The 27,784-nt window shown below is 45.0% G+C and overlaps 1 protein-coding gene across 4 annotated transcripts; it reads right to left on the bottom strand.

Annotated features, from left to right (window-relative positions):
* Positions 1-1,898: 1,898 nt before the first annotated feature.
* PTAFR (platelet activating factor receptor) lies at positions 1,899-27,784 on the bottom strand. Of its 4 annotated transcripts, none has more exons than XM_084815547.1 (3): positions 27,630-27,784; positions 12,469-12,659; positions 1,899-6,706 (listed from the first exon to the last, which is right to left on the bottom strand). In XM_084815547.1, exon 3 carries the CDS (start codon positions 6,659-6,661, stop codon positions 5,585-5,587), a length of 1,077 nt encoding a protein of 358 aa, XP_084671673.1. In that variant the 5' UTR covers positions 6,662-6,706; positions 12,469-12,659; positions 27,630-27,784; the 3' UTR covers positions 1,899-5,584. The 4 variants fall into 4 exon arrangements, with proteins under 4 accessions (XP_084671673.1, XP_084671670.1, XP_084671671.1 ...); XM_084815544.1 differs by having other exon boundaries at positions 27,405-27,749; XM_084815545.1 differs by lacking the exon at positions 27,630-27,784 and adding an exon at positions 13,012-13,081.

Here is a 27,784-nt window from a genome sequence, read left to right as displayed (position 1 = left end):
GGACTAGATGTGGGCTCTAGACCAGTGCTCTCCAAACTTTGTTGATCGCGTACCCCTATCAGTAAAAAAAAATTGAGCACACACTCCCAATATATGTATATTTATTTATAAATGATATATATGTACTACTGTACTAATATATTATGTACATTATAAAATATACATAAAAATATAAATTTTAAAAGGATGAGATAAAGATGAAATAATAAATTACTTTTAAAATGTTGTTTAACAGTATAAAAAACTTTTTTGCTCTCACTAAAAAAAGTAATAATATTTTTAGCGAGAGCAATGTGATTGAAGATACTTCATCATTTTTGACAACTTGGTTTAACACTTTGTGATACTGTGATTCAAAGGTCTGGTTCTAAGTTCAGTTTATTTCGATACGTGGTTTTAATGGCTGTCATAGCTGAAAAAGACACCTCACAAAGATACGTAGATCCAAATGGAAGAAGTATATCGTTGGTTGTGCTTACTAAATCATGATACTCATTTTTCAATCCCATCCACCAATTATGCAAAGGTTTTTGTTGAAATTCAGCTAGTAAACTTCCATCTTCCCTGATGTCAATCAGTTGTTCTTGTAAACTAATCAGGAGGTGTTGCATTTTTATATTTTTAACAAATCAGTTCAAAACCCACTGAAACTCTTCATTTGGAAGATTTTTAAACAGGTTAGAAAATTCCGTTTCCATGTTTAAGTGTGCAGATATGAGAGTTGTTATAGGTGACATACTTATAGCATTTTCGGCAACAAAATCAACATCTATTTTCAAAATGCTCTCTCCATAGCACGAGTTTCTTTCGAAAAGCAGTTACTTTGTCACTCATTGTTAAAGCATCACCTTTCCCTTGAAGGAACAGATTAAGTGTGTTTATTTTTTCAAAAATATCTGCTAGATAGCATACTACTGACAGCAACTTGTCATCACAGAAAAGGTCAGCAAATTTGGAGCAAATTTGCTCTCCTTTGGCAGGATGGCAGCTGCTTCCATGCCACAGCAAGCAAGTAATTGAGCTTTCACCTGTCGTGCCTGGCAGAGACTGGTGCAGTTGCTCTTGGTGGCCGTGGCAGAGGCAGGATAGGACCAGAGCCAAGAGGGAAATGCCTATGTATATCAGTCCGTCCCCCCCCCCCCCGGCCCCTTTTGTACTGAGTAAGCCTGAAGGCAGGAACATATTGGCCTTTGAAAGCTCCTCTGGGAGCCTTTTTGGGGTGAAGAGGGGCTAAAAACAGTATTGTAGTAATAGCAGTAGTCATCATCATCATCATAGCAGATAGAAGTACAAAAAGAGCTTTCAGGCCATTCTCTGGATCCAAATGTCTAAAGACCCACATTAATGAGAAACAAGTCATACCCACGAGGGATCATGGCTGAGTATTGTAGAGCTCAAAGGCTGCTTTTAGGTAGCAGAGCTGAGAAAGAGCGCCACCCTGGAAAGCCAGTGGAAAATATTTGAGCGTAAGCAAGCTGCTTTATATCAAGCCAGACCACTGGTTCCTCCAGTTCAGTACTCTCTCCACTGACTGGCAGTGCCTATCCAGGGTTTTCAGGTAGGAGTCTCAGCCCTACTACTACGGATGGATCAAGTCTAACTGGATTTAAGGAAGCTTCTTATCATATGCTCATACAGCCAAAAGCTGAAACCAATTCTCTTTGGCGGTGCACTCAGGCTCCCCTGCCAAACTGCAAGTATTTAGGGTGCAATCTTATACCCACTTACCTGGGAGTAAGCTCTGTTGAACTCAGTTGGATTTTCTTCTGGGTAGGCTATATAGGATTGCACTGTTAGTATCAAATATTTACTGGCACAGCTGTGTAATTCTAGGATCAGAAAAATCTTCCCAGGAACATAAGTATTTAGAAATTAAAAGATTCACAAACAATATTTTTGTAAACTTCATTAATTTATTTTAATAAAAAAATCTCCAGAGGCTTAGTTCCTTTCCAAGTTATATTCTTGCCTTTTACAACATAACACCTCACAGTAGCATTTAAGAATTGTGGAACAAAAGCAGCATGGACAAGCCATCACCTTGGGGCTTGTTTCACTTCAGTCCCAGGTTTTGGTATCTAACCAGCTATCTGTAGTTTTCACATATTATGAAATTCTGCAATTTCTGCACTGCATGACTTTAACCATAAGCAATCCTTTAGGTCCCAACTTTCTTATACTTGCCATAGAATACTATGAATGTAATGTAATAGTTAAGAGAAATAACAGGGTTTCTCTAGAGAGAATTATACAGTTGTCAAGCTGCCTTAGAAGAAACACAATAAAAGCTAGCCTACTTTAAAAGCTCTGCTTTCATTTTTTATTTTTGCACAGAAAAACCATACTGGATGACTTTTAGACACCCATGTAAGAACATAAGAGCTGTATCAGACCAAAGGTCCATCTCACCCAGCATACTGCTTCCCACAGAGGTTTATCATGGGCCTCCAGGAAGCCCACAAGCAGGCAGTGAAGGCAGTAACTCACTGTTTCTGTCCAGTGACTTACTCCATCACATACTGCTTCTGAACATGGAAATTCTGTTTACCTGTCATGGTGAGTAGTCATGGATTCTCATTCTCCATTAGTTTGTCCAATACCTTTTTAAAGCCATCTAAACCAGTAGTCATTGCCACATCTTGAGGCAGCGAATTCCATCCATCAGTTATGCAATGCATGTGGAACTACTTTCTTTTGTTTATTCTCAATCCACACCCAGTCAATTTCATTGGATTATCCAGAGTTCTAAAATTGTGAGAGAGCAAGGGGAAAGCCACCACCACTTCCAACTACTTGCTCTACACCATGCATAATTTTATCAACCTTGATCATGTCCTCCCCTTAGTTGTCTGCACATGTCTAAAAATCTTGGCCCTACCAAGGTTCTCAGATACATGTTTACAGTATGTAACATGCTTCAGGTGTTTGCTGCAGGAAACACAGAAAGTCCTAAATCCAGAAGCTATATTTAGTTCTTTTAGTGGCCCAAATGAATAATCAAAAGTAAGGCTTAAAAAAAACCTCTTGGCACTAAATAAATACCTAAACAGAACAATAGCCATCGTACAGCATTTGAAACAGCTTTCTTCCCAGTATAGCATTTTCTTGAGTAGCTCAGAAGCAAGACTACACCAGAATTCTAACCATGTTTACTTAAAAATGTAAACTTGTTTTCTGTTAGACTTTCCAAAGGAAGTACATTCAGAATTGCAGCCTTAAGGACAAGTACCCAGCCTTGGATACAAAAAGACCATGTGTAGGCAACTACTGGAAAGGTTTGTTTTTGAAACAAAATAGTGTAAAAGTGCATATCCAACTAGAATTAAAAGAGCAGGCATGGACCCTTTTGCTGCCTTGCAGCCTGATTGTAAACATGTTCCCTCAGAGGTGAGTCCCACTCAGTTCAATGGGACCTACTTCCTGGTAAGCAAAATTGCAGCCCAATTCAATCTATGTTTATGTGTAAGCAAGTCCCTTTGATTTCAGAGCAATTTAATTGCAAGTAAATATGCCTAGGACTGCAGCCTTATTTTAAAACAACAGATACACCACATATGATGGTATAATGGAACTAATGTCTGGAGAAGCTTGACTTGATTAGAATGGGGCTGCTGATTTGCTGTTAATAAGTATCAAGATCGTAAGCGTTATTCTGTAATAATGTGGAAAGATACATTTTCTACACACATACAAATAAACCCAACCGAAACAACCACAATTTATTTACGAGCAAAAGCCTGAACCTCTTACTACCTGTGATGTAGTAATATTGTAGATATGTTCCTTTTCTCTCTCCATTTTTGGAATGGAGATTATTTTTACTAGGTGAACCGCTGAAGCCAAGCTTAGACCTCTGAGGTAGCCTCAAGCAGTGGTCTTCCATAATGAACAGCAAAGGGTTAGATGAGGGTGTTGGGTGCTGATTGGCTGTAGCCAAAGTAGCAACCACAGCTTCCTCAGACACTATTGCCCAAGAACTTTCTGATCTTGCACCATCTGGTCTGCTATATTAAGCTGTTGGTTGAAAAAGAACTTGGCCCTTAGCCTGTGCAACTTGAAACATCTGTGCTGTTGCTTTTTCAGCTCCAAGTTCTACCGGTACCGGCCGGGAAATTTGTTTTTCGTGCCTGCACTGCCACCTTCTGGTCCAACCCTGTTCTTGAAAAATCACTCCCTGTTCTGGTGTTTAGTTGCTGACTTCTTCCCACATAGTTCCTGTCTGTGGCTATTCTTTGGCTCCCTCCCTTGAGTCTCCAGTAGTAAAATCTCTGCAGGGAGGGAGGGATCTTGCCTCTGGGGCACATGTAGGCAAGTGCATGCGCATGAATACACAGTTGATCATGCAGCGCACGACCTGCTAGTTGATTTCATGCACTGCAGCTGCTGAGCTATGTTAGGGACTGTGAATGGCACACTGCAGGGCAACTATGCTTTTCTAGAATATATTTAACTTCAAGAATAATCACACTCCTGGCTTTAAAATCCAACCAGAGGATGGGGGACATACAATGCTAGACAAATACCGCAAACATCAGGCAGAATAGAGCCCCCCCCCCCAATCTGCAATGGTGAGGGCACTCCAGCAGTAATATAGTGGTGTTATAAGCATGTCTATATTTCTATGTGTGACAGGTTGAAGGGTATGCATTTGGCTGTCTTCACAGTTTCCTCTCTTCCTGCATTGCTAAACCCCACCCCTCCTTCATTGGACAGCCCTAGATCACCAAATCCTTATTCAGGGATTGAGTGAAACCAGAATTAGTTATTATAATTATTATTTTCAGTGTTTTAAACTTGCTTTTTAGTGCTACGTCTTCCCAAAGCAACAAGCAGAAGAAGTGAGAGACAAGGCACAAATCAGGCCTGCCAGAGCATAGACCCATCCCCATAGGGCACGGAAACAGCCTTCCCCAATCTAGTGCCCTCTAGATGCTTTGGTGTACAACTCCCAGCATTCTCGACCATTGGCCATGCTGACTGAGGCTGATGGGATTTGAAGTCCAAAACATCTGGAGGGCCCCAGGTTAAGGAAGGATGCCCTACAATATCACACAGGCTTCCTGTCCTATCAAGGAAAGTTGGGCTTCGGTTTCAGAGTTCACATCTCCATAGATTTGGCAGTGGGGAAGAATGTCAGGATCCATCCTCCAGGGCAGCCTTCTCCAACCTGGTGTCCTCCAGACGTGTTGGACTACAGTCCCCATCATCCCCAGCTTCAGGCCAAACATGTAGAACCTAATACCGGCTTCAGGCCGAAAGTGTGGAACCAAGTATAATTGCCCCTGAACCAGAGAACAAGTGCAATGCCCATCTTTTTTAAAAGATGTCATAAGAGATTCTAAGTGTTTTCCTTTCACAACAATAACAAAAGACAACTTGGCTGAGGTATTCCATGGTCTTTCTGAGATATGATATTTAAATGTCCTAAGTGCATTCTAGTTGCTGCAATTGTAGCTATATAAGAGCTAGAAACCTGAACTCATCTGCCAGAAATTCAGATAGCTTTTGCCTGTCACCAGCCTGAATTTGGGCACTGAACAAGCATCACAGAAGACCTGCTGCTCCATAGGCCACAGCACTCCTTTTAAGGCTTGAGAGAGGGATGGAGGCAGTCTTCCAAATGTATCATCCCCTCCACTGCAGTCTCAGTCGTTTGCCTGGAACACTTGCGGCTGTCTTTTATGTTTTTCAAATTTTCAGAAAGGTGTTTCCTGAACTTTTTGGTGAGGAAGCAGTAAATGATAGGATCCAGAACGCAGTTGGCACCCAGGAGGCAGAGGGTTACTTGGTGGATATCATTCAAGAACTTTTGTGATGGGCAGCCTATGTTCCATTTCTTCAGAACCATCAGGGTCCAGGGTAGGTCCACAAGGTGGTGAGGCACGAAACACAGAATGAAGACGGTCAAGACAGTGCATACCAGCCAGAATGCCCGTTGCCTAACGCGAGCGCTCTTCCGAGCTTGCAGGGGTTGGGAGAGCAACGTCCGGATAATGAATGCATTGCATACCACGACAATCAGGAAGGTAATAAAGAAACAAACGCACATCACTATGTGGACGGCAAGGACGGGGGTGTTATCTTTGGTGGTGTCATAACGCTCAAAACAGCGTGTAACACCCTTCTCAGGGGTAGTCCCTTTGTCATAGAGGAAGTACATGGAAGGGACACCTATGACGACCCAGATAGCTATAGTGACATAAATGCCCCTTCTTCGGGTGCTGGACTGAGCAGTTGAAATGGGACTTGTGACCGCTTGGAACCGGTTGTATGTTATGACGCCCAGGAAGGCAACTGAACAGTAAGTGTTCACAAAGAATAAGTAGCCAGCCACATTGCACAAAAAGGAAGGCATGATCCAGTTCCCTCTGTGGTGGTAATATACGATCCACATTGGCAAAGTTACCAGGAAGAGCAGATCCGCTGTTGTCAAGTTGACCATGAATATTTTTATTTCATTTAATTTCTTTGTTGCATAAACCCGTGTAAAAAGCCATAGTACATAGGCATTTGCTACAAAGCCAAGAATGAAGATGATGCTGTAGTAGACGGTGAACAGGGTATATCTGAACTCAGAATCCACATTGCATTCCAAAGACTGGACACTGAGGGCTGAGATGTTTTCACCTTCGCCCTTTTTCAGCATCACCACAGTAGTCATGGTTTTGTTTTATTGTGGAATGTGTTGCTCTCTGCTTTTCTTATCCTAAAAAAAGGAGGAAACAGTTAATACAATTAAATAGTTCATGGTTTTGCATGCAGAAGGTCAGTCCCAGGTTCAAAATCTGGCACCTCCAGTTAAAAGGATTAGCTAGCAGGGTATGGGAAAGACCTCTGCCTGAGACACTAGAAAGCCACTGCCAGGCAGAGGAGACCGTACTGGGCTAGATGGACAAACAGTCCGGCCTAGTCGAAGGCAACTTCCCATATTTTAGGGAATGGGCCATAGCCTTAGTCGTAGAGCACTTGCTTTTCATACAGAAGTTCCCAGGTTTATCCCTGCCATCTTCAGTTAAAAGCAGGGGGGGCCCGTGGGCCAAATGCAACCCTCCAGAGTTCCTTGAAAGGCCATGCCCCCTTCCTTTGACTCTGCTCCCTTTCCACCAACCACCAATCATTTGGTGGCTTCCCAGCTTTTGCGTGTTTTTCCCCACATTCTAAAAGTTTGAAATGCCTCCGGTAAGGCTTGGTTACTGGCAGTAAGAGCCTTCAGCTAAAATATGCTGGCATTTTTGATTATTTTGGGCCCACCTACAACTGGAATTCAGCCACCAAGAGCTTCTCTGCAACAGAATATGGCCCTCAGGCTGAAAGAGGTTCAACATCCCTGATTAAAAGGATCAGGTAGCAGGTGTGACATCCTACTTTACAGAGGACAGTCCTCTATTTGAAGGGCTGTCAGAGGACAGTTCTCTATTATAAGGAAGGCTGAGCGCCGAAGAATTGATGCTTTTGAACTGTGGTGCTGGAGAAGACTCTTACGAGTCCCCTGGACTGCAAGGAGGTCCAATCAGTCCATCCTAAAGGAAATCAACCCTGACTGCTCATTGGAAGGACAGATACTGAAGCTGAAGCTCCAATATTTTGGCCACCTAATGCGAAGAGAAAACTCTCTGGAAAAGGCCCTGATGCTGGCAAAGACTGAAGGCAAAAGGAGAAGGGGACGGCAGAGGATGAGATGGCTAGATAGCATCACCAGTGCAATGAATATGAACTTGAGCACACTCCGGGAGAGAGCGCAGGACAGGAAGGCCTGGCGTGCTATGGTCCATGGGGTCACGAAGAGTCGGACACGACTGAACGACTGGACAACAACATCTGTTTGAAGGGCTAACTTCTCCCATTCCAGTTTAAAGATAAAGAATCATAAGAAGGCAGAGCAGGGCCCCTGAAATTGCCCATCAACAACCATTAGTACCTGGACAGCAGCCTGAGCAGGTTCAAATGTCACTTGGTCTGAATCTTCCTCATAGGGTGAGACATGTATTTCTCTTTAAGTTATAGTCATTATTTCCACATTTTCATCTATACCTGTAAGTTATCATACACAAATTTTATGCAACACTGTGTCCTCTTTTGTCCTTATTTTTGGAATGGTGAGGGGGTAATTAGGTTGATGTGTACATGGCCACCCTAGGAAGGAATACATTTCAAATTCTTTCTAGCCAACTCTTAGAGTTCAAACTAATGTCCTAGTTTCAACCACAGAATATTCGAGAGTTTGCAGCCTCCAGCATTCTGGCATTTGGTCTTCCATTACGCTTACTCTTTCCTTTTACGTCTGCTTTTTCTTACAATGCTTATAAATCATTCCACTTTACAAAGAAAAGCCAGGAACATCCCAGGAAAATAGGAAATAATGCATTTGCTAGGAACTTGCTCAAAGAAAAGGACAGCTTTTCCTTGAAAACTAGCAGTGATGGGATGTGGTGGGCTTCCCTTCGGTGGTGACTCAGTAACAATGGAGGCATCTATTTCTGTTGCCTCCTCCATTCCACTTATTGGTCCCCTGGAGGTGTGTGTGTGTTGGGGGGGGGGCAGTGCCTTGGAAGAGAAGAGTCATTTGACTCTTTCAGACCACATAATATGCCTCCTCTGCAGTTTCACCGGCACTTCCTAAACCCGGTGACTGTTTTTAACTGCTTTTCCAGAGAGGAAGTGAAAACTCTGTAGAGAAGAATAAACTGGCACAGAAGAGGATCCAAGCCTGTGCCTTGAGAAATGCTACTCAGTCCACACAAACCTCACAGTGAATTGGCTCATATGTCAATGTGGTGTGGTAACATAACTGCACATCTGTTCATGTTGTCTTTTATTTCTTAAAGTGATTGAAAAGGACTCTTGTTTTGTTTAACTAAAACCACTCATTTCTAAAACAGCTATTTTAACAAGTGTATCCTATGTACACTTACTTGGGAGCAAGCCCCACTAAATTCAGTGGGACTTATTAGGAGTGGTGCCAAAAGTTGGCATGGCTGGACATTTGCTGAGGCCCACAGCCTGGCAGGCGGCCCTGTCACTGGGCTGATTTCCTATTGGGAGAAATGCCTGTTGGTAGTCATGCTCCACTGCATCTTCTAGGCACCTCTCTCACCCCAACATGGGCCAATCAGAGCTTGCATCACATACCTCTCCATCACTGCAGAGAGAGGCCCATGGGGCAACATCCTATTTGCCAACATGAGGGACATCTGAAGGCTCAATTCAGAGCTCTGATGGGGAGCGACTACTTGGAAACATAGGAAACTGCCTTATACCAAGTCAGTTCATTGGTCCTTGTACTCCAGTGCTTGTTGACTGGCAGTAGCTCTTTGTGGTTTCTGGCCCTACCTGGAGATGCCAGGGATTGAAGCATGCAAAGCTGGTGCTCTACCACTGAACTATAGCCATGATTGGGGGGGGGGGGGGGTCAGAAGGAAGCCATCAGTGGAGGCTGGTGGCTCTGATTTCGGTGGAGCTATGAATTCATTCTGGGTTTCTTTCAGTCAGAACTCTGAAGGAGCTATCCAAGGTACTGACCCCATTTTGTGGCTAGGGTTCCACAGTTTGGATAGCTCCTTTAGAGTTCTGGCTGGTTCTGATTAAAACCCAGAATGGATTCACAGCCCCACCGAAAACAGAGCTACCAGCCTCCACTGGAAACCATATGGCAGGAACCCACAGACACCCTATGCCTGATGACCCACAAAAACTGCAACCGACCCTGGACTTCAACCAAGTAAACATTAACAGGACTGCATTGCTTGAGACTCTCAAAATATACTCAGCAACTTAGCAGTGTACTCCTTGGCATGTCTACTCAGAAGCCTGGAACACCAGGGGCGCAGCCACAGAAAAGACCTTGTCCCGCATTCCCACCAACCCAACTTCTTTTGATGATGGAACATACAACAGGGCATCAGAAGATGATTGCAACCTATGGGTAGGCTCATATGGGAGGAGGTAGTCTTTCAGAGATTCTGGCCCTAAGCAGCTTAGGGCTTTATAGATAAGCATCAGCACCTTGAACTGGGCCCAGAAACAGATTGGAAGCCGGTGCAATTGGTATAAGACCAATGTAATATGGTCTGAAAAACATATACCAGAAAGCAATGTGGCTGCCACATATTGCACCATTTGCAGATTCCAAACACTCTTCAATGGCAGTCCCATGCAGAGCATCTTGCAGTAATCTAGCCAGGAGGTGATCAAGGACTGTATCGCTGTGTCCAGTTCCCCCTTCTCCAGGAAGGGGTACAGCTGGTGCACCAGCTGAAGCTGGGCAAAAGCACTCCTGGCCATAGCAGCCATCTGGGCATCCTGGAACAGTGCCAGGTGCAGGAGCTCTGCTCACAGCTGAGAAAGGATGCTGTGGGCAGAGATGACCTGAGGTGGAAAAAGTGGATCAAGATTCCAGTGAGGTGGAAAACCAGGGTTCTAAAAACACAGAAGAGTGGAAGTATAGGGCTCCTCTGGTTCCAGCTTCCACTATTCATCGAAGAGAACTGAAGAAATATATGAGGTCACCAGGAAAAAACAAAATAAAAACCTTCCATGTCAGGGCCAAATAAGGGCAAAAGCATCTCTATATCCCATTTATTTACTTATTTAGTTTATACCCAGCCCTTACTTCAAGGAACCCCAAGGGAACAACTGTGAGCACCACTTAGTTCTGATATTCAAGAAATTCCTAGGCTCAGATTTATTTCACTTGAAGTGACTGCCTTTTGCACCAGGCTCCAGTTGGTGGATCTCGAGGTTCTAGCGAAACAAAAAAACAGTCCTGCATTGCAATCCTGAGTCTATCCACCCCTGTGAACCTATTTGTGTTCTCAGTTTAGAAGTAGGACTGGATTTGCAGGAGATGGCACCGATAGGGTTGCCTTGCCATATTGCATGGAAATGTTCTGCCACTGCACGCCACACCCGGTAGAGTGAGATAGCAAAATTAAGGACATCCCATGCCTCTTAGAGCAGGTCTTAAACCACTCAGACAAGTATACTATCATGACTAGAGAACAGCCCCTTTCCCCTGTCTAGCCCACCACCACCATTTATTTCTTCCAGCATATCACAGTCCAGTTTGGAATTATATATATACATAGGATCCACGGCATCTAAGTTACAAAGCTAAAGGATGTGGCTGGACATGACACAAAATGAGGTCTTTTCATTTTGGACAATTAATTTGCACATTCATTATCTGGATCATCTTCACAGCTTCTATGCCTCCTGCATAGCTGTCGTATTTTCTCTTCTGAGGATCATCAGCCTGCCATTAGCCAAAACTCCATTACACCCATTCCTGGAAGTACCATACTTGACTTTATAATTTCCAGGTACTCAAAATAAATCCTTTCGGATGGTAAATATTAAACAGGATGCGAGACTCAATGCTATCTTGCTTCTCATTGTTTCCCTCATCAAAGGGCGGGGGGGGGGGGGGCAGAGAGAGACTGCATCTGTTTCCATACAGTGCATCGGCACATAGCCAGAAATGTTGTTATGAGAGAGTTTAACATGGTTTAATGGGGCACAGGATCACAGCATACAACAGTCAATGCAAAAATGTAGGTTACCTAAGATGTTTAATGTTATTTCATTATAGTACTTCTAAGGCAGCAAAAACAGTTACAATTAAATACCAGGACCTGATAAAACAACGGACGTTACAAGCCCCCATCATATGCTGTCAAATGCCTATGAGTAGGGAAAGTCTTAACCTGGCACCGAAAAGATGACCATGTTGGTGCTAGGCAGACCTCAGTGTGGAGAGCATTCCACAATCGGGGGGCTACCACCGAGAAGGCCCTTGGATGACTGCTGAGGCTCATGCCACATCATACCCACGGCCAACCTTAGGAGTCTCCTGGCTCCTCATCTGTTCCTTCTGTGAGTGAATGAGCGAGCGAGCGAGCGAGCAATCAAGCAGTGACAGGAACAAAAAGCAGCAGCAGCAGCCTCTGTTCACCTCTCCCTCTGGGCAGCTATTAGGACTGGGCCCATGGGAAGAGGATAATCTTAGAGCAGCAGTAAGAGTGGCATGGAAGGGGTGGGGTGGGACAATCAAAGAGAGGGGCCCTCTGATGGCATATTGCCCAAGTCCTCCCCAAAACCTAGAGCACTGTCGGCAATATATTGACATCATTAGCCTTGTCCTTATTTATTATTAAGACACCCTGCAGGGTGGAGCATTGTTGTACTTAAATCATTCAATGTCAGATAAGGTTACAAGCAAGATCCCCTGAGCATTCTGGCAAAGACTTCTTAGCTGCAAAATCTGGACACCCCCCCCCCACCCGATGAATACCCCAAGACAGCCTTCACCACATCTGGCACCATCCAGATGTGTCAGGCTACAGTCCACACCATGCCCGGCCATTGGCCCTCCTGGCTGTGGATAATGGGAGTTGTAGTCAGCACATCTGGAGGCCACCAGGCCAGGGATGGCTGCAAAGGACCACCTCCACAACAGCGGCCTCCACTTACCAGAGACTAGGGGTGGTTATTTCCAGCTGAGTTCACGTCTGGGCTGCCCCACGGGGGAGGGAGGACATCAGCAGGTGAGTCCTGCCTTGGGTCCTTGTGAGCAATCCCTCTGCAAGCAGGCAGCGTGAGGCTCCTCGTCACTCCTCGCCAAGTTCCACACACCCGAACTGAGAGGGACACCTGCGTAGTCACTGGAAATGAAGACAGTGGGTGTTGTCATCACCATTGCTACAGACATGCCCAATTGAGTAAGGTTAAGAGGAAGGCAATTAGCTGCAAAGGGGTGGGAGAGCCATCGCCAGGCTACATTCATCAGAAGGTTGGTTCCTGAAATGCCTTACTGAGCCTCAGTCTGCTTTGCCTATGGGAGCTCCAGCAAAGGCACCTCTTGCCGTCACTGTCATAAATCTAAAGTCAAGTAAGACTTCCTTCCAGTGAGCAGAAATTATATAAAAGTCATCCGCCCCAATCTGCAACTGACATTGCACTGCACCCCCAGATCCTGGCAGCTGGAATGAGCACCCAGAAAGGTTCGGTTCATACACTCTGCCTGTTTCCTCTCCCAGCTTCCCTTGAGCTGGCACATTTCTGTTGTGAAACATGCTTTTGTCGCACACAGAAATCTCAGCAGCCGGAAAAGGGAGCTACCAGATGCTGGAAAGACAATTAGGAGCGGCTGCTGTCTCCGCGATGCCTTGCTCATGAGCTCTCCAGAGTATCTGGCAAGCTGCTGTCAGAGACAGAGTGGTGGATTAGATGGAGCTTTAGTCTGATCCGGCAAGGAAACTCTAACGTCTGAGCTACCTCACAGGGCTGTTGTAAAGGATTACTGAGATAATGAATGTTATACTTTATTATGTTATGAATGTTATACTTCAGAATACTTTAAAGCACTAGAGTCTATGCCAGAGATGTTGAACCTCTTTCAGCCCAGGTGAATTCAATTTCGGGGAAGCTGTCAGGAGTCATGTTCCAGGGATGGGCAGGGCCAAAGGTGAAAGGGGAGGGGACAAAAATACCAGCTTATTTTAGCTTAAAGCTCTTATTGCCAATACATAAGCCTTTGGAGAGGCATTATAATGTTTTAGAATGGGGGGGGAAGCCATACAAAAGCCAGAAACCACCAAACAATTGGTGGTCAGGCAAAAGGGGGCATGGCTGTCTGGGGAACCTGGAGAGCCTGACTGGGAACCCTGGGCAGGCCGGATCTGGCCCACAGGCATAAGGTGCAACACCCTTGGTCTAGACAGATACTAAGTATGGCACCAGGGTAGAGTTTTAAACTCATGTATTTGTTTTGAACTTTGTCTCCCACTTTTCTGAAGAGAAGTATGTTCAAGGAAGTCTGCAAAATTAAAACAATACAATAAGAAAATTAATAGAGCCATCCTAACCCCTGCTGAAGGTGGGCTACAGGGGGTGAGGATGGGGTGAGGTGCCCCTCCATCGGTGGGTGGTACATCCACCCTGGGGACCCCCAGTACACCTATGGAAAATTCTACTACTGGAGATGTTTCTGCCAGTGGTAGGGACCAAATGGGGTGTGCCAGAGTGGCCTTGGATCTACCACATCCAAAGTCCCTACGCTCCCCTGCCAAGCCCCAGGATTGTGCCCCGTAATTGCGCCAGCCTGAACATGACATAGTTCAATCCCCTCCCATTGGTTTCAGTGGGAGGGAAAATACAAGAAAGGAAGTACAGCCAGGTCAAACAGTAAAAAAAAGACAGCCACCTCCTACCCTGGCCACAGTGAGCTAGCAGGGATTTGGAAGTGGCAGGTTGTCCACCACGTAATTTCTCCCACCTCCACCCACACACTTATGATTGCCCTGTTAAAAAGCAGCACTAAAACAGTGACCAGCAACAACAGCAGCAATAAAGCCACTTCATTTAAAGCAAGGGTAGGGAACCTCAGGCCCCGGGGCCAACTCCAGCTTCCAGGGGTTTCTCAGATGGCCACGGCCCCTTTCCCCTGACACCCACTCCCTTTCCCCCAGTCACTGATCATTTGTTGATTTCCTGGCTTTGGTTGGTTTCCTGCAGCGGTCCAGATTCTAAAATTGCCTAACTGCACCATCATTTGTGATTATGGGAATGCTCACCCTTTGACCTAAGACTGAGCTGAGAATGGATCTGCTTGAGCCTTAGGGGCAATCTGTGAACACAGATAAAACCCTTAAACCCCCTCACACACCCCATCATGCTTTCAGGACGTCTGCGGCATGCACAGGCTGAATCTGCTTCTGAGTCATCAGGCGACCTTCTTACTGCAATTTCCTTCTGATCTCAACAAACCTGTTCACCCATCACAGTTTGGCATTGACTAGTTGCGCCATACCTCTTGTTCGTATGAGAAGCAGTCATACATTATGATGTAATATGGACTCCTGGATGCAAAAAGGGGGTATACACTGGCATAATGATGGTGGATTCAGAAGGAAAAACAAGATAAACAAGGGAGGGACTCTACCACGAATAGAGGCTCAAATGAAATGTATATCCAAAGCAAGAGAGGCTAAGAGTGCAATCTTATGCATGTTTAGACAGAAAAAAGTCCTACAACTCCCAGAATTCCCCAGCCAGCCATACTGGAATTGTAGGACTGTTTTCTGTCTAAATATGCATAGGATTGCACCTTAAAAGAAGAAAACCAGCAACTCTTAAATTGTCATGAAAAAAAAATGAACCAAAGAAAAACTCTTAACAGACATTGGAAACCAATTCTATGTGAGGGGAAACAGGGTGGTGGGGAACCTGTGGCCCTCCAGATGTTGCTGGCCTCCACCTCTCATAAGCCCCAGCTAGCATGATCAATGATCAGGAATGATGGGAGTTATCATCAAAGAATATTTGGAGGGCCACCGGTTCCCCACCTCTGCTCTAGAGCAGTTTTCCCTAACCCAATGACTACTGGATGTTTTGGACTACAACTCCCACCATCCCAAGCCATTTGGCCATGCTGGGCTGGGGTGATGGGAGTTGTAGTCTGTCCAATGCATCAGAGAGCACTGGGTTGGGGGAGGCTGGTCTAGAAAGTTAAATGTCTAATGATAGGATCTTCTCCAACACCAGGAATTCTTGCAACTGGAGATTACCACTGAGCTATGGCCCTGTGCTACTAGAAGGGAAGCCATGGTGTGTGTCCTTCCCCACATGTGCTAGTTGCAAGCTGCCTAATTAGCATAATTACCCTCACGAGGCACAGGTTTTTCTGATGTCTGAACCCAGCAAGGGTGGGTGACTGAGGTGGTTTATAAACTACCCTGAAAGCCATGGCTTGTTCAAGGGTTGCTGGATAGTTTGTAAACCACCCCAGCCAGCTACCCTTGCTGGGTTCGGACATTGGAACAACCCGTGACCGGCGAGGGTAATTATGCTAATTAGGTGGCTCGTGACTGGCATGCATGGAGAGGGAAAATAAGCCACCGTGGCTTATTTTTATTTATTTATTTGTTTGTTTGTTGCATTTATATCCGGCCTTTTTTCCTCTTGCAAGGAACCCAAGGTGGCATACATAATCCTCCTCCTCTCCATTTTATCCTCACAACAACAACCCTGTGAGGTAGGTTGGGCTGAGAGTCCCCCTAGCCCACCCTCCCATCATGTCACTTTCCCTGTTGAAAAGCATGTTTCCCCAGAAGCAGCTAATAGCAACAAATAGCAGCTGGGGGGAGGGGTGTGTGTGTGTCAAGAGCTCATGGAATCTGTGTGCAGCACTGCAGCTGCACCTTGTTGCAAGCCAGTGGCTCCGATGTCGTTAGATAGCTCCTCTAGAGTTCTGACTGAAACGCAGAGTGGATTCACTGCCCCACTGACATCGGAGCTACCAGCCTCCGCTGCAGCGAGCCACCAAACTGCAGGAGTGGCAGGTTCTCCGTGAAGTGCTCTCAGGCCCTAGATTGACTCTTGCCTCCCATTGGATCCTCCTGGAGAGGAAGTAGTATAAATGACTTCCTGTTCCAATGGAGCCTTGCTTGAGCAACAACATCCTCCTGAGCTCTGCTGTGATTCTGAATCCTTGGTTACTCTTTGGTCTTCCTGCCTTCTGATTTGTCCTTTACCCTGACCTGTTCTCCAATCCTGCCTTCTGGGTTGCTTCTCTTTGGTCCAGACTACTTGCTTATCCCATAGATTCTAGATCAGCTCAGGTTGCTGCTGATGGCCCAGACCTGACCAGGGCTGGGGAGCTGAGGAGGGATTTTTAGCAGGAAGACAGTGTATACGGGGGAAAGAGTTAAGCCCTCCCTCGTGCTGTGACCCTGATCTGATCACACCCACCGACTATGCCACTACTGTTTAGGGGTGGCCACGTATGAATCTGCAAAAAGGAGGACTAGAGGGGGCACAGATCTGCATAAAATTGCATATGCTAATGTATATGTTTAGATGCAAATGTAGAAATAACTTATAATTTAAATTGAGATACAGTACATCTCACCATAGTGTGGAAGACTGTGACTAGGTGACCTGTGTGCCTGCTGCCCATCATTAGCACCTGTGTTCCTGCTGTTCAGGTGCTGTTGATGGGCAACTTTAAGGCCCTGCTCTCCTTCCTATGGTTCTTTGACTTTGAAAGACTTGGACTGGACAACTAGAAGACCCTTTCAAAACAGAGTACAGTCCTCTGTAGAAGAGGGCATATGGTGTGTCGCCCCTGCAGTGGGCGCTGAACTCTTAGGTTAGAAATGCCAAAATAGTGATAAAGCAGACTCAAAGGTTTACTTACAAGGAGTACTTTATTGGGTAACCTACAGCACACAGCTTCTCTGAACCCCGAGCCATTGGGTACAATGGGTCTTATACTCTACAGGTTAGCATTAAGCAGTGTTTCAGCAGCACGGGCCCCTAGCGTTCATTCTCAGCATAGGCTAGAAGTGTTTGGTTCTCAAGCACAGCCACCTGTAAACAAACTTTGCTTCCGAGGCAGAGTTCTTGATAAGGCTTTCTACTCTAGTAAGGAATGCACTGAGAAAGCTGTTATCGGCCTTTTGACTCATCTGCACATGCTCAGAGGCTTACTAGCATGGGAATTGCATCAATAATGAACTTAAGCAAGCATTATGGATCTCTAGGCCCCTCTAACACTACAAATGACTTGGCTATGCTCCCGGGGCCAATATATATGGTTATATATATATATACCCTATGCCCCCCCTTCATGGATCACTGCCTTGTTGTGGCGAAGGGGCTTGCGTAACTCAGTGAAGCCATAAGCTATGCCGTGCAGGGCCACCCAAGACGGACAGGTCATGGCAGAGAGTTCTGACAAAATGTGGTCCACTGGAGAAGGAAATGGCAACCCACTCCAGTATTCTTGCCAAGAAAACCCCATGGAACGTATCACAAGGCTAAAAGATATGACGCCGGAAGATGAGCCCTTCAGGTCGGAAGGTGTCCAATATGCTACTGGGGAAGAGCAGAGGGTATTTCCAAGTAGCGCCAGAAAGAGTGAAGCGGCTGGGCCAAAGCCGAAAGGACACTCAGCTGTGGATGTGTCTGGTGGTGAAAAGAAAATCCGATGCTGTAAAGAACAATATTGTTTAGGAACCTGGAATGTCAGATTAATGAATCAAGGTAAGCTGGAGGTGGTCAAACATGAGATGGCAAGATTGAACATCGACATCTTGGGAATCAGCGAACTAAAATGGACAGGCATGGGCGAATTTAATTCAGGTGACCATCATATCTACTATTGTGGGCAAGAATCCCTTAGAAGAAATGGAGTAGCACTCATAGTCAACAAAAGGGTGGGAAAAGCAGTACAGGGGTACAATCTTAAAAATGATAGAATGATCTCAGTACGAATCCAAGGCAAACCATTCAACATCACAGTAATTCAAGTCTATGCCCCAACCACTGATGCCGAAGAAGCTGAGGTTGATCGGTTCTATGAAGACCTACAACACCTTCTAGAACTAACACCAAACAAAGATGTCCTCTTCATCATAGGGGATTGGAATGCTAAAGTAGGAAGTCAAGAAATCACCGGGATAACAGGCAGGCATGGCCTTGGTGTACAAAATGAAGCAGGACAAAAGCTAATAGAGTTTTGCCAAGAGAACACGCTGATCATAGCAAACACTCTTTTCCAACAGCACAAGAGGCGACTCTACACATGGACATCACCAGATGGTCAATATCGAAATCAGATTGATTATGTCCTTTGCAGCCAAAGATGGAGGAGCTCCATACAGTCAGTAAAAACAAGACCTGGAGCTGACTGTGGCTCAGATCATGAGCTGCTTCTTGCAAAATTTCGGCTTAAATTGAAGAACGTCGGGAAAACCACTAAACCGTTCAGGTATGACCTAAATCATATCCCTGATGAATATACAGTGGAGGTGAGGAATAGATTTCAGGGATTAGACCTGATAGATAGAGTGCCTGAGGAACTATGGATGGAGGTCCGTAACATTGTTCAGAAGGCAGCAACGAAATCCATCCCAAAGAAAAAGAAATGCAAGAAAGCAAAGTGGCTGTCTGATGAGGCTTTACAAGTAGCTCATGAAAGAAGGGAAGCAAAAAGCAAGGGAGAAAGGGGAAGATATACCCAACTGAATGCAGAGTTCCAGAGAATAGCAAGGAGAGACAAGAAGGCCTTCTTAAATGAACAATGCAAAGAATCAAGGAAAACAACAGAATGGGAAAGACTAGAGATCTCTTCAAGAAAATCGGAGATCTCAAAGGAACATTTTGTGCAAAGATGGGCATGATAAAGGACAAAGAAGGCAGGGACCTAACAGAAGCAGATGAGATTAAGAAGAGGTGGCAAGAATACACAGAAGAACTATACAGGAAAGATCTGAATGTCCCTGATAGCCATGATAGTGCGGTCATTGAACTGGAGCTGGACATCCTAGAGAGTGAAGTCAAGTGGGCCTTAGGAAGCATTAGTAACAACAAAGCTAGCGGAGATGACAGTATTCCAGCCGAGCTATTTAAATCCCAAAAGATGATGCTGTTAAAGTGCTGCATTCAATATGCCAACAAATCTGGAACACTCAACAGTGGCCAAAAGACTGGAAAAGGTCAGTTTACATTCCAATTCCAAAGAAGGGCAACGCCAAAGAGTGTTCAAACTACCGCACAATTGCGCTCATTTCACATGCCAGCAAGGTGATGCTCAAAATCCTACAAGCTAGGCTTCAGCAGTATGCGAACCGAGAACTACCGGAAGTAAAAGCTGGGTTTCGAAGAGGCAGAGGAACTAGAGATCAAATTGCCAACATTCGCTGCATCATGGAGAAAGCAAGAGAATTCCAGAAAAACGTCTATTTCTGCTTCATTGACTACGCTAAAGCCTTTGATTGTGTGGATCACAACAAACTGTGGCAAATTCTTAAAGAGATGGGAGTACCAGACCACCTTACCTGTCTCCTGAGAAACCTGTACGAGGGTCAAGAAGCAACAGTAAGAACCAGACATGGAACAACCGATTGGTTCAAAATTGGGAAAGGAGTACGACAAGGCTGCATATTGTCACCCTGCTTATTTAACTTATATGCAGAGTACATCATGAGAAATGCCGCGTTGGATGAATCAGAGGTCGGAATTAAGATTGCCGGGAGAATTATCAACAACCTCCGATATGCAGACGATACCACCCTAATGGCAGAAAGCGAAGAGGATCTAAAGAACCTCTTGTTGAGGGTGAAAGAGGAGAGTGCAAAAGCTGGTTTGAAACTCAACATTAAAAAAACTAAGATCATGGCATCTGGCCCCATCACTTCCTGGCATATAGAAGGGGAAGAAATGGAAGCTCTGACTGATTTTATTTTCTTGGGCTCCAAGATCACCGCAGACAGTGACTGTAGCCATGAAATTAAAAGACGCTTGCTCCTTAGGAGGAAAGCTATGGCAAACCTAGACAGCATAGTAAGAAGCAGAGACATCACCTTGCCGACAAAGGTCCGTCTAATCAAAGCTATGGTTTTCCCAGTAGTAATGTATGGCTGTGAGAGCTGGACTATAAGGAAGGCTGAGCGCCGAAGAATTGATGCTTTCGAACTGTGGTGCTGGAGAAGACTCTTACAAGTCCCCTGGACTGCAAGGAGGTCAAATCAGTCCATCCTAAAGGAAATCAACCCTGAGTGCTCATTGAAAGGACAGATAATGAAGCTGAAGCTCCAATATTTTGGCCACCTAATGCGAAGAGAAAACTCCCTGGAAAAGACCCTGATGCTGGGAAAGACTGAAGGCAAAAGGAGAAGGGGACGGCAGAGGATGAGATGGCTAGATAGCATCACGGATGCAATGAATATGAACTTGAGCACGCTCCAGGAGAGAGCGCAGGACAGGAAGGCCTGGCGTGCTATGGTCCATGGGGTCACGAAGAGTCGGACACGACTGAACGACTGAACAACAACCCTATGCCCACCCTATGGTTCTGTTATTTTAAAAGGGTGGGCAGGGTTGGGAGAAACCCAATTACCATTTTAGAGACAGTAATGTATGTTTTATTATATTGCAGTTTCTGTCGGGATATTGGTAAAGAATTGTTTGTGCCTTTATCTAAGTTTCCTGGCAGAGACAATCTGTTTTATGTATCTTACTGTTAAGCTGACACCATTCCTACAGTTACTAGTAAAGTTGCTAAACTTTTTTCTGTTGCAATTCAACCAAGAGCTCAGTTAATCTGTTCTTGATTCGCTCACAGCATGGATGATACATGGTTTTTTATGTCTTTGTATATATGTTTTGGTGCTCTGTATGTTTTTGTAAATATATCTTGCTTTTTCAATCTGGTCATAAACTGCAATAAACAGAGCTTCGGCTTTTGGGCAGTATAGAAATGAAATAAATAAATAAATAAAACAGATTTGAGGTGTAGCTTGACTTTGAGTTAGGGCACATTGTAACAGAAATTCCCTCTACTCCATTTGGTGCTTTAAGATGATGGATGTGGGTTAGTGCAAGGCTGGTTCCTGCTTTAGGGCAGAGTCGTGCTTTTTCAAGTATTGTCTAAGGGCGCTATGCATGGTGAAACAGAAAAAAAGTCATACAATTCCCAGCATGCTGAGAATTGTAGGACTTTTTTTCTGTCTAAACATACACAGGATTCCACCCTAAAACAGTTTTCCCAATCTAGTGCCCCCCAGATGTGTTGGCCAACAACTTTCATCACCCCATCCCCATCAGGCTGGGGTGATGGGAGTTGTAATCTACTACATCTGGAGAACACCAGGTTGGAGAAGGCTTTTCTAAAACAATTCTGACTTTGTCCAGTGCTTGAACAAGCAGGTTGTTTTTACAGGTGTCAGGGCCAATTGAAATGACACTTCGCACACATTCAAATGCTAGCAAAATTTCCAGTATTCAAATTGCTGTGTTTTTGAGATCCAATGATGAATTTGTTTTCCTTTTGAAATTTGGAATGTAAACATTTTAAACAATAAAAACTAAAATCTTGCAGATGAATGTGAAAATAATAATTAGGTATCAACCTGCAGCATCTAAGACCTCAAACACATTTCCCCCTCCCACAAATGTGAAACCTGACAGCACCTGTAACTGGGAGTACTTTGCGGGGGGGGGGGGGACAAGACTTTTGTTAGGAAAACCAAGGTGGGAGAAGTGGCTGGAGAATGCTTTTATCCAAATTCATTTCAGCTCCAGTATCAAGGAAAGATGTCATTTTATTATATACACGCATACAAGCTCCAGCTATTAATTCTTCAGTTCATTCTGGGAAGAAAAGTTTCAAAGTGCACCATTTGCTGGGAACACCCCTTGAGCTTTGAAATTACGGCTGGCACAAGAAAATTCTCTTGTGTCCCCCAATACTAGCTCCAGGAGAGGTTTTTAGGGGGAGGGGGTTGGATAAGATGCCTTCCATAGGGAAGGCCTTCTCTGAGTGGGCCCATCACCTCCTCACTACTGTCACCACTGGCCATTTGACTGGCGTTTTCCTCTGGGCCCAGTCTGCAAAGCCACCCAGCAGAAGAAGACAAAACATGATATTTACTGCTACTTCTCCTTACTCATACACACTGATGTCATTGGGCCTCCTGCTCCCCCCCCCCATGCTTGAGTGCCGTTTTTATCTGTAAAAAGGGTACAACTCCAATCAATCAATCAAATAAAAACAAAACCCCACCCAGAAACGTTAAATGGAATCGCACATTCAATTTATCATCTAGTGTGGCTCTAATTTAGTCCTCAAAGAGAGGAGCAAAGTAAGGCACAAAAGCTATGAGTCTTTGAATCACAGCCAGAGTTAAAATCCAGCAAGCAGGAGAGTGGAGAGATAGGTAGGCCATAATAGTGCATGGATGACATGACAGCCACACAGGCACCTGATAAAGGGCCTCATTTTATACACAGAGTCCAAGTGTCAACCACCCCTTCCTTCTTCCATTCATTTATATGAGGCTTGATTGTCTTGGAAAAACTCTGGCGTAAGCCCCAGTGAAATGGATGGAAAATGTGCAAGAGTATGGCAGCATGCTCCATGGGGCAGACCTATGCCACTCTGATTCTTCATGGCACACCTCCTCATCTTACCTCATATAAGGTGATGACATGCACCCATCACGTTCTGTTATCCTGATTGCTGCTGTAGAAAGGTTGTTCTCCCCCTGGCTTTCTTTTCTTTTTGTGATGGGCAGGATATAAACAAACCCACCCCCCTCTCCATGGATTGATGGGCAAGAAAGAAGTCAGTACACAGGCTCCTGATCCTAACACATTTGCAAAGCTTGCCTATGCTGCCCTAAATCGACGAAATGCACATGGATGAGTGCTTTACTTTTATAGACAGCCAGAGCATCCTTGTTTAGGGAACTTCAGCAACATAAAAAGCAAGAGAAGTTCCAACTCGCTTCTAAGGAATTAGGTCAAGCCCTGCAGTCGTGATATAAGTAAGGGCAAACAAGCAAGAATTGCCCCCCCCCCGGTTTGTTTTTCCTTGGAAGGATGTGCATGCTGGAAAGGAGTCAGCCACATCTCCCATTGGATTTGTTTAATGCCCAAAAAAGGCTAACCAGCTTTTCCCACACAGCAAAGTCATTGCCCTGTACTGTTCTCATGCTTGAGGGAGCATCGTGTGCAACGTGCAAAGCTGAACTATTACTGTGAGTTTGGCATTTGTGATTACTAAGAATTGATCTGTCATCACTATACTAAAGTCTATACCAACCTTCCCCAACCTGGCCCCCTCCTGATGTGTTGGACTACAATTTCCATCACCCTAATGGTAGTTGCAGTCCAAGACATCTGGAGCGCACCAGGTTGCGGACAACTGGTTTATATTAAGTCAGTCTAAGGGTTGGATCCAGACACAGTCAAACTTGGAGTAGACCCCTATAAATTGATGGGACTTCAGTTAGTCATGGCTAACTGAAGTCCCATTAATTTTAATGGATCAAATTTAAGTATGACCAGTCTGGATTCAACCCTAACCTAATGTTCCGTGCTAATTACGAATCTCTCTCCAACAGCCTCAGAATGGAACATTCATCAAAGTTTGGAGAAGCAACACACCCTCCAGTTAGTGGAAGGGGGAGGAGAAACATTTTGGAGTAGGGTTATTTATTGCTGGGAAATCCAGACCTTTTTGGGCTCGCTGGACTTCCATGGCGTGCCCGGCTTGGCTTGCTTTTGCAAGCTGAGCCACTTGGTTTCCCCAAGGTCTGGGGACTTTGAATGTGGGCTTTTTTTGGTCTGCGCTGTAATTTGTGCAAATACAGTTTTGTGCAAATTACACTGCGAATTGTGCAAATGTGCATAATTTGTCAAATTTTGGCTGTTAATAGAGCAAATTTCCACCAGCTGACCTGACTCAGTGACACTGAGTCAAGCCAGCTGGTGGAAGATGGAACGGAGTCTGGGGGGCCAAGCCAATGAAAGCTCATCGAGCTCTACCCTTCAGCCAGATTCCTCCTTCCCTATTTTGGAAACAGGTTTGCAGTTTCAATTTAAAGAGACAGAGAGCATGACAGATAGTCGGCTGAAGGTGAAGCACCTTGGCGTGCAGGGGCAATCTCTGGAAATCTGATATCTGGCTTTAGCAGCCAGGCCTGGCATCAGCACCCAACACTGTTGGGCAACTGGCAGGTGCTGATGCCTGCCTTCAGCCCCCTGCACCAAGTGGCTAGGAGCCATCATTTCAAATTTCCCACAGTGCCCTGGAGCGTCCAACACAGCATCACTCAGGGGCATTGTGTGGAATTTTAAATGTAATCTATACAATGTCACAGAGAGATGTTACGGCAGAGGCAAGGTGGGAAATTTTAAATGGCAGCTCATACCAGCTGACTGAGGGGGGGCACTGATGTAGGAGGTGGCCCACACTCCAGGGACACCTCCCCCCCAAACAAATCCTGGATTTGGCCCTGGTAGCAACTGTGCTATCTGCTTCTTGGAGTTTACTTGCTTCCGCTATGTTCTGCTGGTATATTTTTAAATAAAACAAGTATTGCAAAGACAACCTATGTGTCTAATGCTCTCACATCTGAAGGAAAATTAAACACTGTGGCAATGCCCCTGAGACTCCATCCTTCAAGGAAGTGGGGAGCACATAACAACATGTTGGTCATATAAGCTCTCACTAACTCTGTTCGTGTGCCATAAATATGGATATGAATGCATGGAAGGTGAGAGCATAATCCTGCCCACTGGGCCTGCCTTCCACATGTTCATCTGACCAGAAAGTACGTGCATACAATTGTAGGTACATAGGATCTGTGTATGTCATTTGTGAATCCTTCAAAATGCAGGGTTTGTCATCATGCAGAGTGTGTGGGGGGAGAGTCTAGGCATATACAATTTGTATGGCCATATGCTGTCTTCAGACCTTCGCATGAGTTCATGAAGATCATGGGTAGGACCAGTGGGCTTGAACCCCCCATGTGTTCATATCTATATATATGTCACATGAATGGGGCTATTGACTGAGCAATCAAAAGGGCGCTGTTTTTCCTTGCTTTGTTCAACAACAATATCCACATCCTGACACTTCACCGAAAAAGGGTGGGAAGGCCAGTGCCAGTACTTAAAAGTATAGATTCAGAAAAAACTAAAATGCTTATTTGAAACCTATTGTATCCCCCTCCCCCCAAACTATATCACTTTGAGTGGAGGTGGGTTTTTTTGCAGGGGTGGGGATGTTAAAAAGAGCATTTTTCTCTATTCTCCACATTTACTATTTTAATAAACCTATCTTTCCAGTAATCAGTACAGAGAAGAAGAAAACATGTAAGTGTGTTGGGCCTCACCATCTGGTGATCTTGCAGGCCTGACTCCCATCATGCCTGACCATTGGCCATGCTGGAGAGGCTACAGATTTAGGGGACCCCCTCCCCCAACACACTGACTGATCCCAGCTTCCATGTCCAACATGACCCCCAGGAGCAGAGATGATGGGGGGGGAGGCGGTCCAAGTGGAGGGTCAGATCAGAAGGTGCAGGGTTTTTTTGGCAGCACGGAGCTTCCCTTCTCTGAGACATACTCAGCAATGAGTATCCCTAGCTCCTGTTGATACTACACCTCATCTAGCTTGGCTCCCTTGTTCCTGGGGAAGCTGTGCTCCCTGGCTCATCGAACAGCTCCTCAGCCTCACTGGTAACTAGAATCTAAGCTACACAGTGGGGTAGGGGTGGTGGTGGTGGTGGTGGGAGGAATGGGACAAGGCACAACTGAAATCCAATTAAAAGGGGGCCTTCTGGCTGGTCGATCTCTTACATTTTCTAACAGCCCCCTTTGCTACTGTTTTATTCATTCATAGCATTGATGAACTGCTAGTCAGAACCATCTCCTCACAAAGCCACAAACAGAAAAGGAATGGTATATTAGGTGCATCAGAAAGGTGCAGAATGACTGTGAGAAAGCTGCTTATAAGAATATGACAAGAGCCCTGCTGGTTCAGATCAAAGGCCTCTCTAGTCCAGCATCCTGTTTTTCAGAGGCCGACACTACAATCAACATCTCAGGCCTACCTCTCAATGTCTCCTCCAAGGAAGGCTCAGAAGGTGGCAACAAGGGAGCAGGCCTTCTCAGTGGTAGCCCCCTGACTGTCCCCAATGAGGCTCACCTAGCGCCAGCACTGTCATCTTTCCAGCACCAGGTTAAGACTGCCCTCTACACCCAGGCATTTAAAGGCATATGATGGGGCACTTATGTGAACTGTCTTGAACAGGTTTGTTTTTTAAATTATATACTGATTTTTTTTAGCTATTTAATTGTTTTGAATTGTGTATCTTAACAAATTTTTAGACCATGTCTTATTACAATGTTGTTTTATAATGTTTATAATGTTGTAGTTTTGCATTTCTTTTGTGAATTGCTGTGAACTGCCCAGAGAGGCTCAGCTACTGGATGGTATAGAAATGAAATGAAATGAAATGAATGAATACATAAATAAATACATCAATAAATACATGAGCACAATAGCACCCTCGAGTTTCCCATCCAGTGGTATTCAGAGAAATACTGCCTCAATCACACAAGCCATGTACATACTTTAGCAACACTGTGGAACCTGTAGGCCTCCAGAAGTTGTTGGCCTTCATTTCCCATCAGCCCCTGACAACCTTGCCAATGATGAGGGATGATGGGAGAAATAGTTCATCAACATCACAGATTTCCCAGCCCTGCTCTTATAGAAAGACAGCTTTGAAGAGATCCATTTTCCAAGGCCCACTTAAAAACCTGTTCTGTAGTGACCTGTAGCACAGAAGGCATAGGGAGTGGTTAAAGCTGTGAGGAGTCAGGCGGAGAGGCTTGTGGATTTCATTAATCCCCCCCCCCCCCGTCTTGCACCCCTGTAGTTCAAAATGTGTCAGTTGTAGTAAGGACATAATAGGAACAAAGGCTCAGAAGACACATGGTTCACAAACACACACAGACCACAAACACACCACACACTGCATCATGACAAGCTAAACTGAAATGTAATAATAAATAATAAAATAAATACATAAAATAAATGGAGATCTTACCCCTTTCCACAGCTCACACAGATTAGTCCCAGTAGCAAATGCTGGAAAACTTGGACCTTACACCGTGGGCTCGTTCTCATCTCATGCACCACAGTCCTCCTGAGGGAAGGTCGGAGGGTGGCTTGGATAGCTTCCAAGAGGCTTTTTCCAAGGTGCTCAATGTATGGCCCCTTTCTTTCTTGGGAAAGACAGCGGGGAGAACAGTGAAAGGGAACAAAGTCTTACCCCTGTGGAAAGGTGAGAGCGTTGGGAGTACCGGAACGTCATGTGCAAGATAAACACTGGGAAATCCCAAGTCAGGCATATTTTCAAGCTGCTTCAAACTAATTTCCCAACAGTAATAGCAGGAAGCCACACACACACACACACAAAAACGAACT

The sequence above is a fragment of the Heloderma suspectum genome, chromosome 10, assembly GCF_057233095.1.
Source record: "Heloderma suspectum isolate Gila_16-S chromosome 10, 16-S_ref, whole genome shotgun sequence".
In the NCBI taxonomy this organism is placed as follows: Eukaryota; Metazoa; Chordata; class Lepidosauria; order Squamata; family Helodermatidae; genus Heloderma; species Heloderma suspectum.
This window is presented reverse-complemented; position numbering and strand designations above follow the sequence as displayed.

What these genes read in the sequence shown, in the direction of transcription:
- PTAFR (XM_084815547.1), bottom strand. Translation starts at nt 6,661, where the DNA reads ATGACTACTGTGGTGATGCTGAAAAAGGGCGAAGGTGAAAACATCTCA.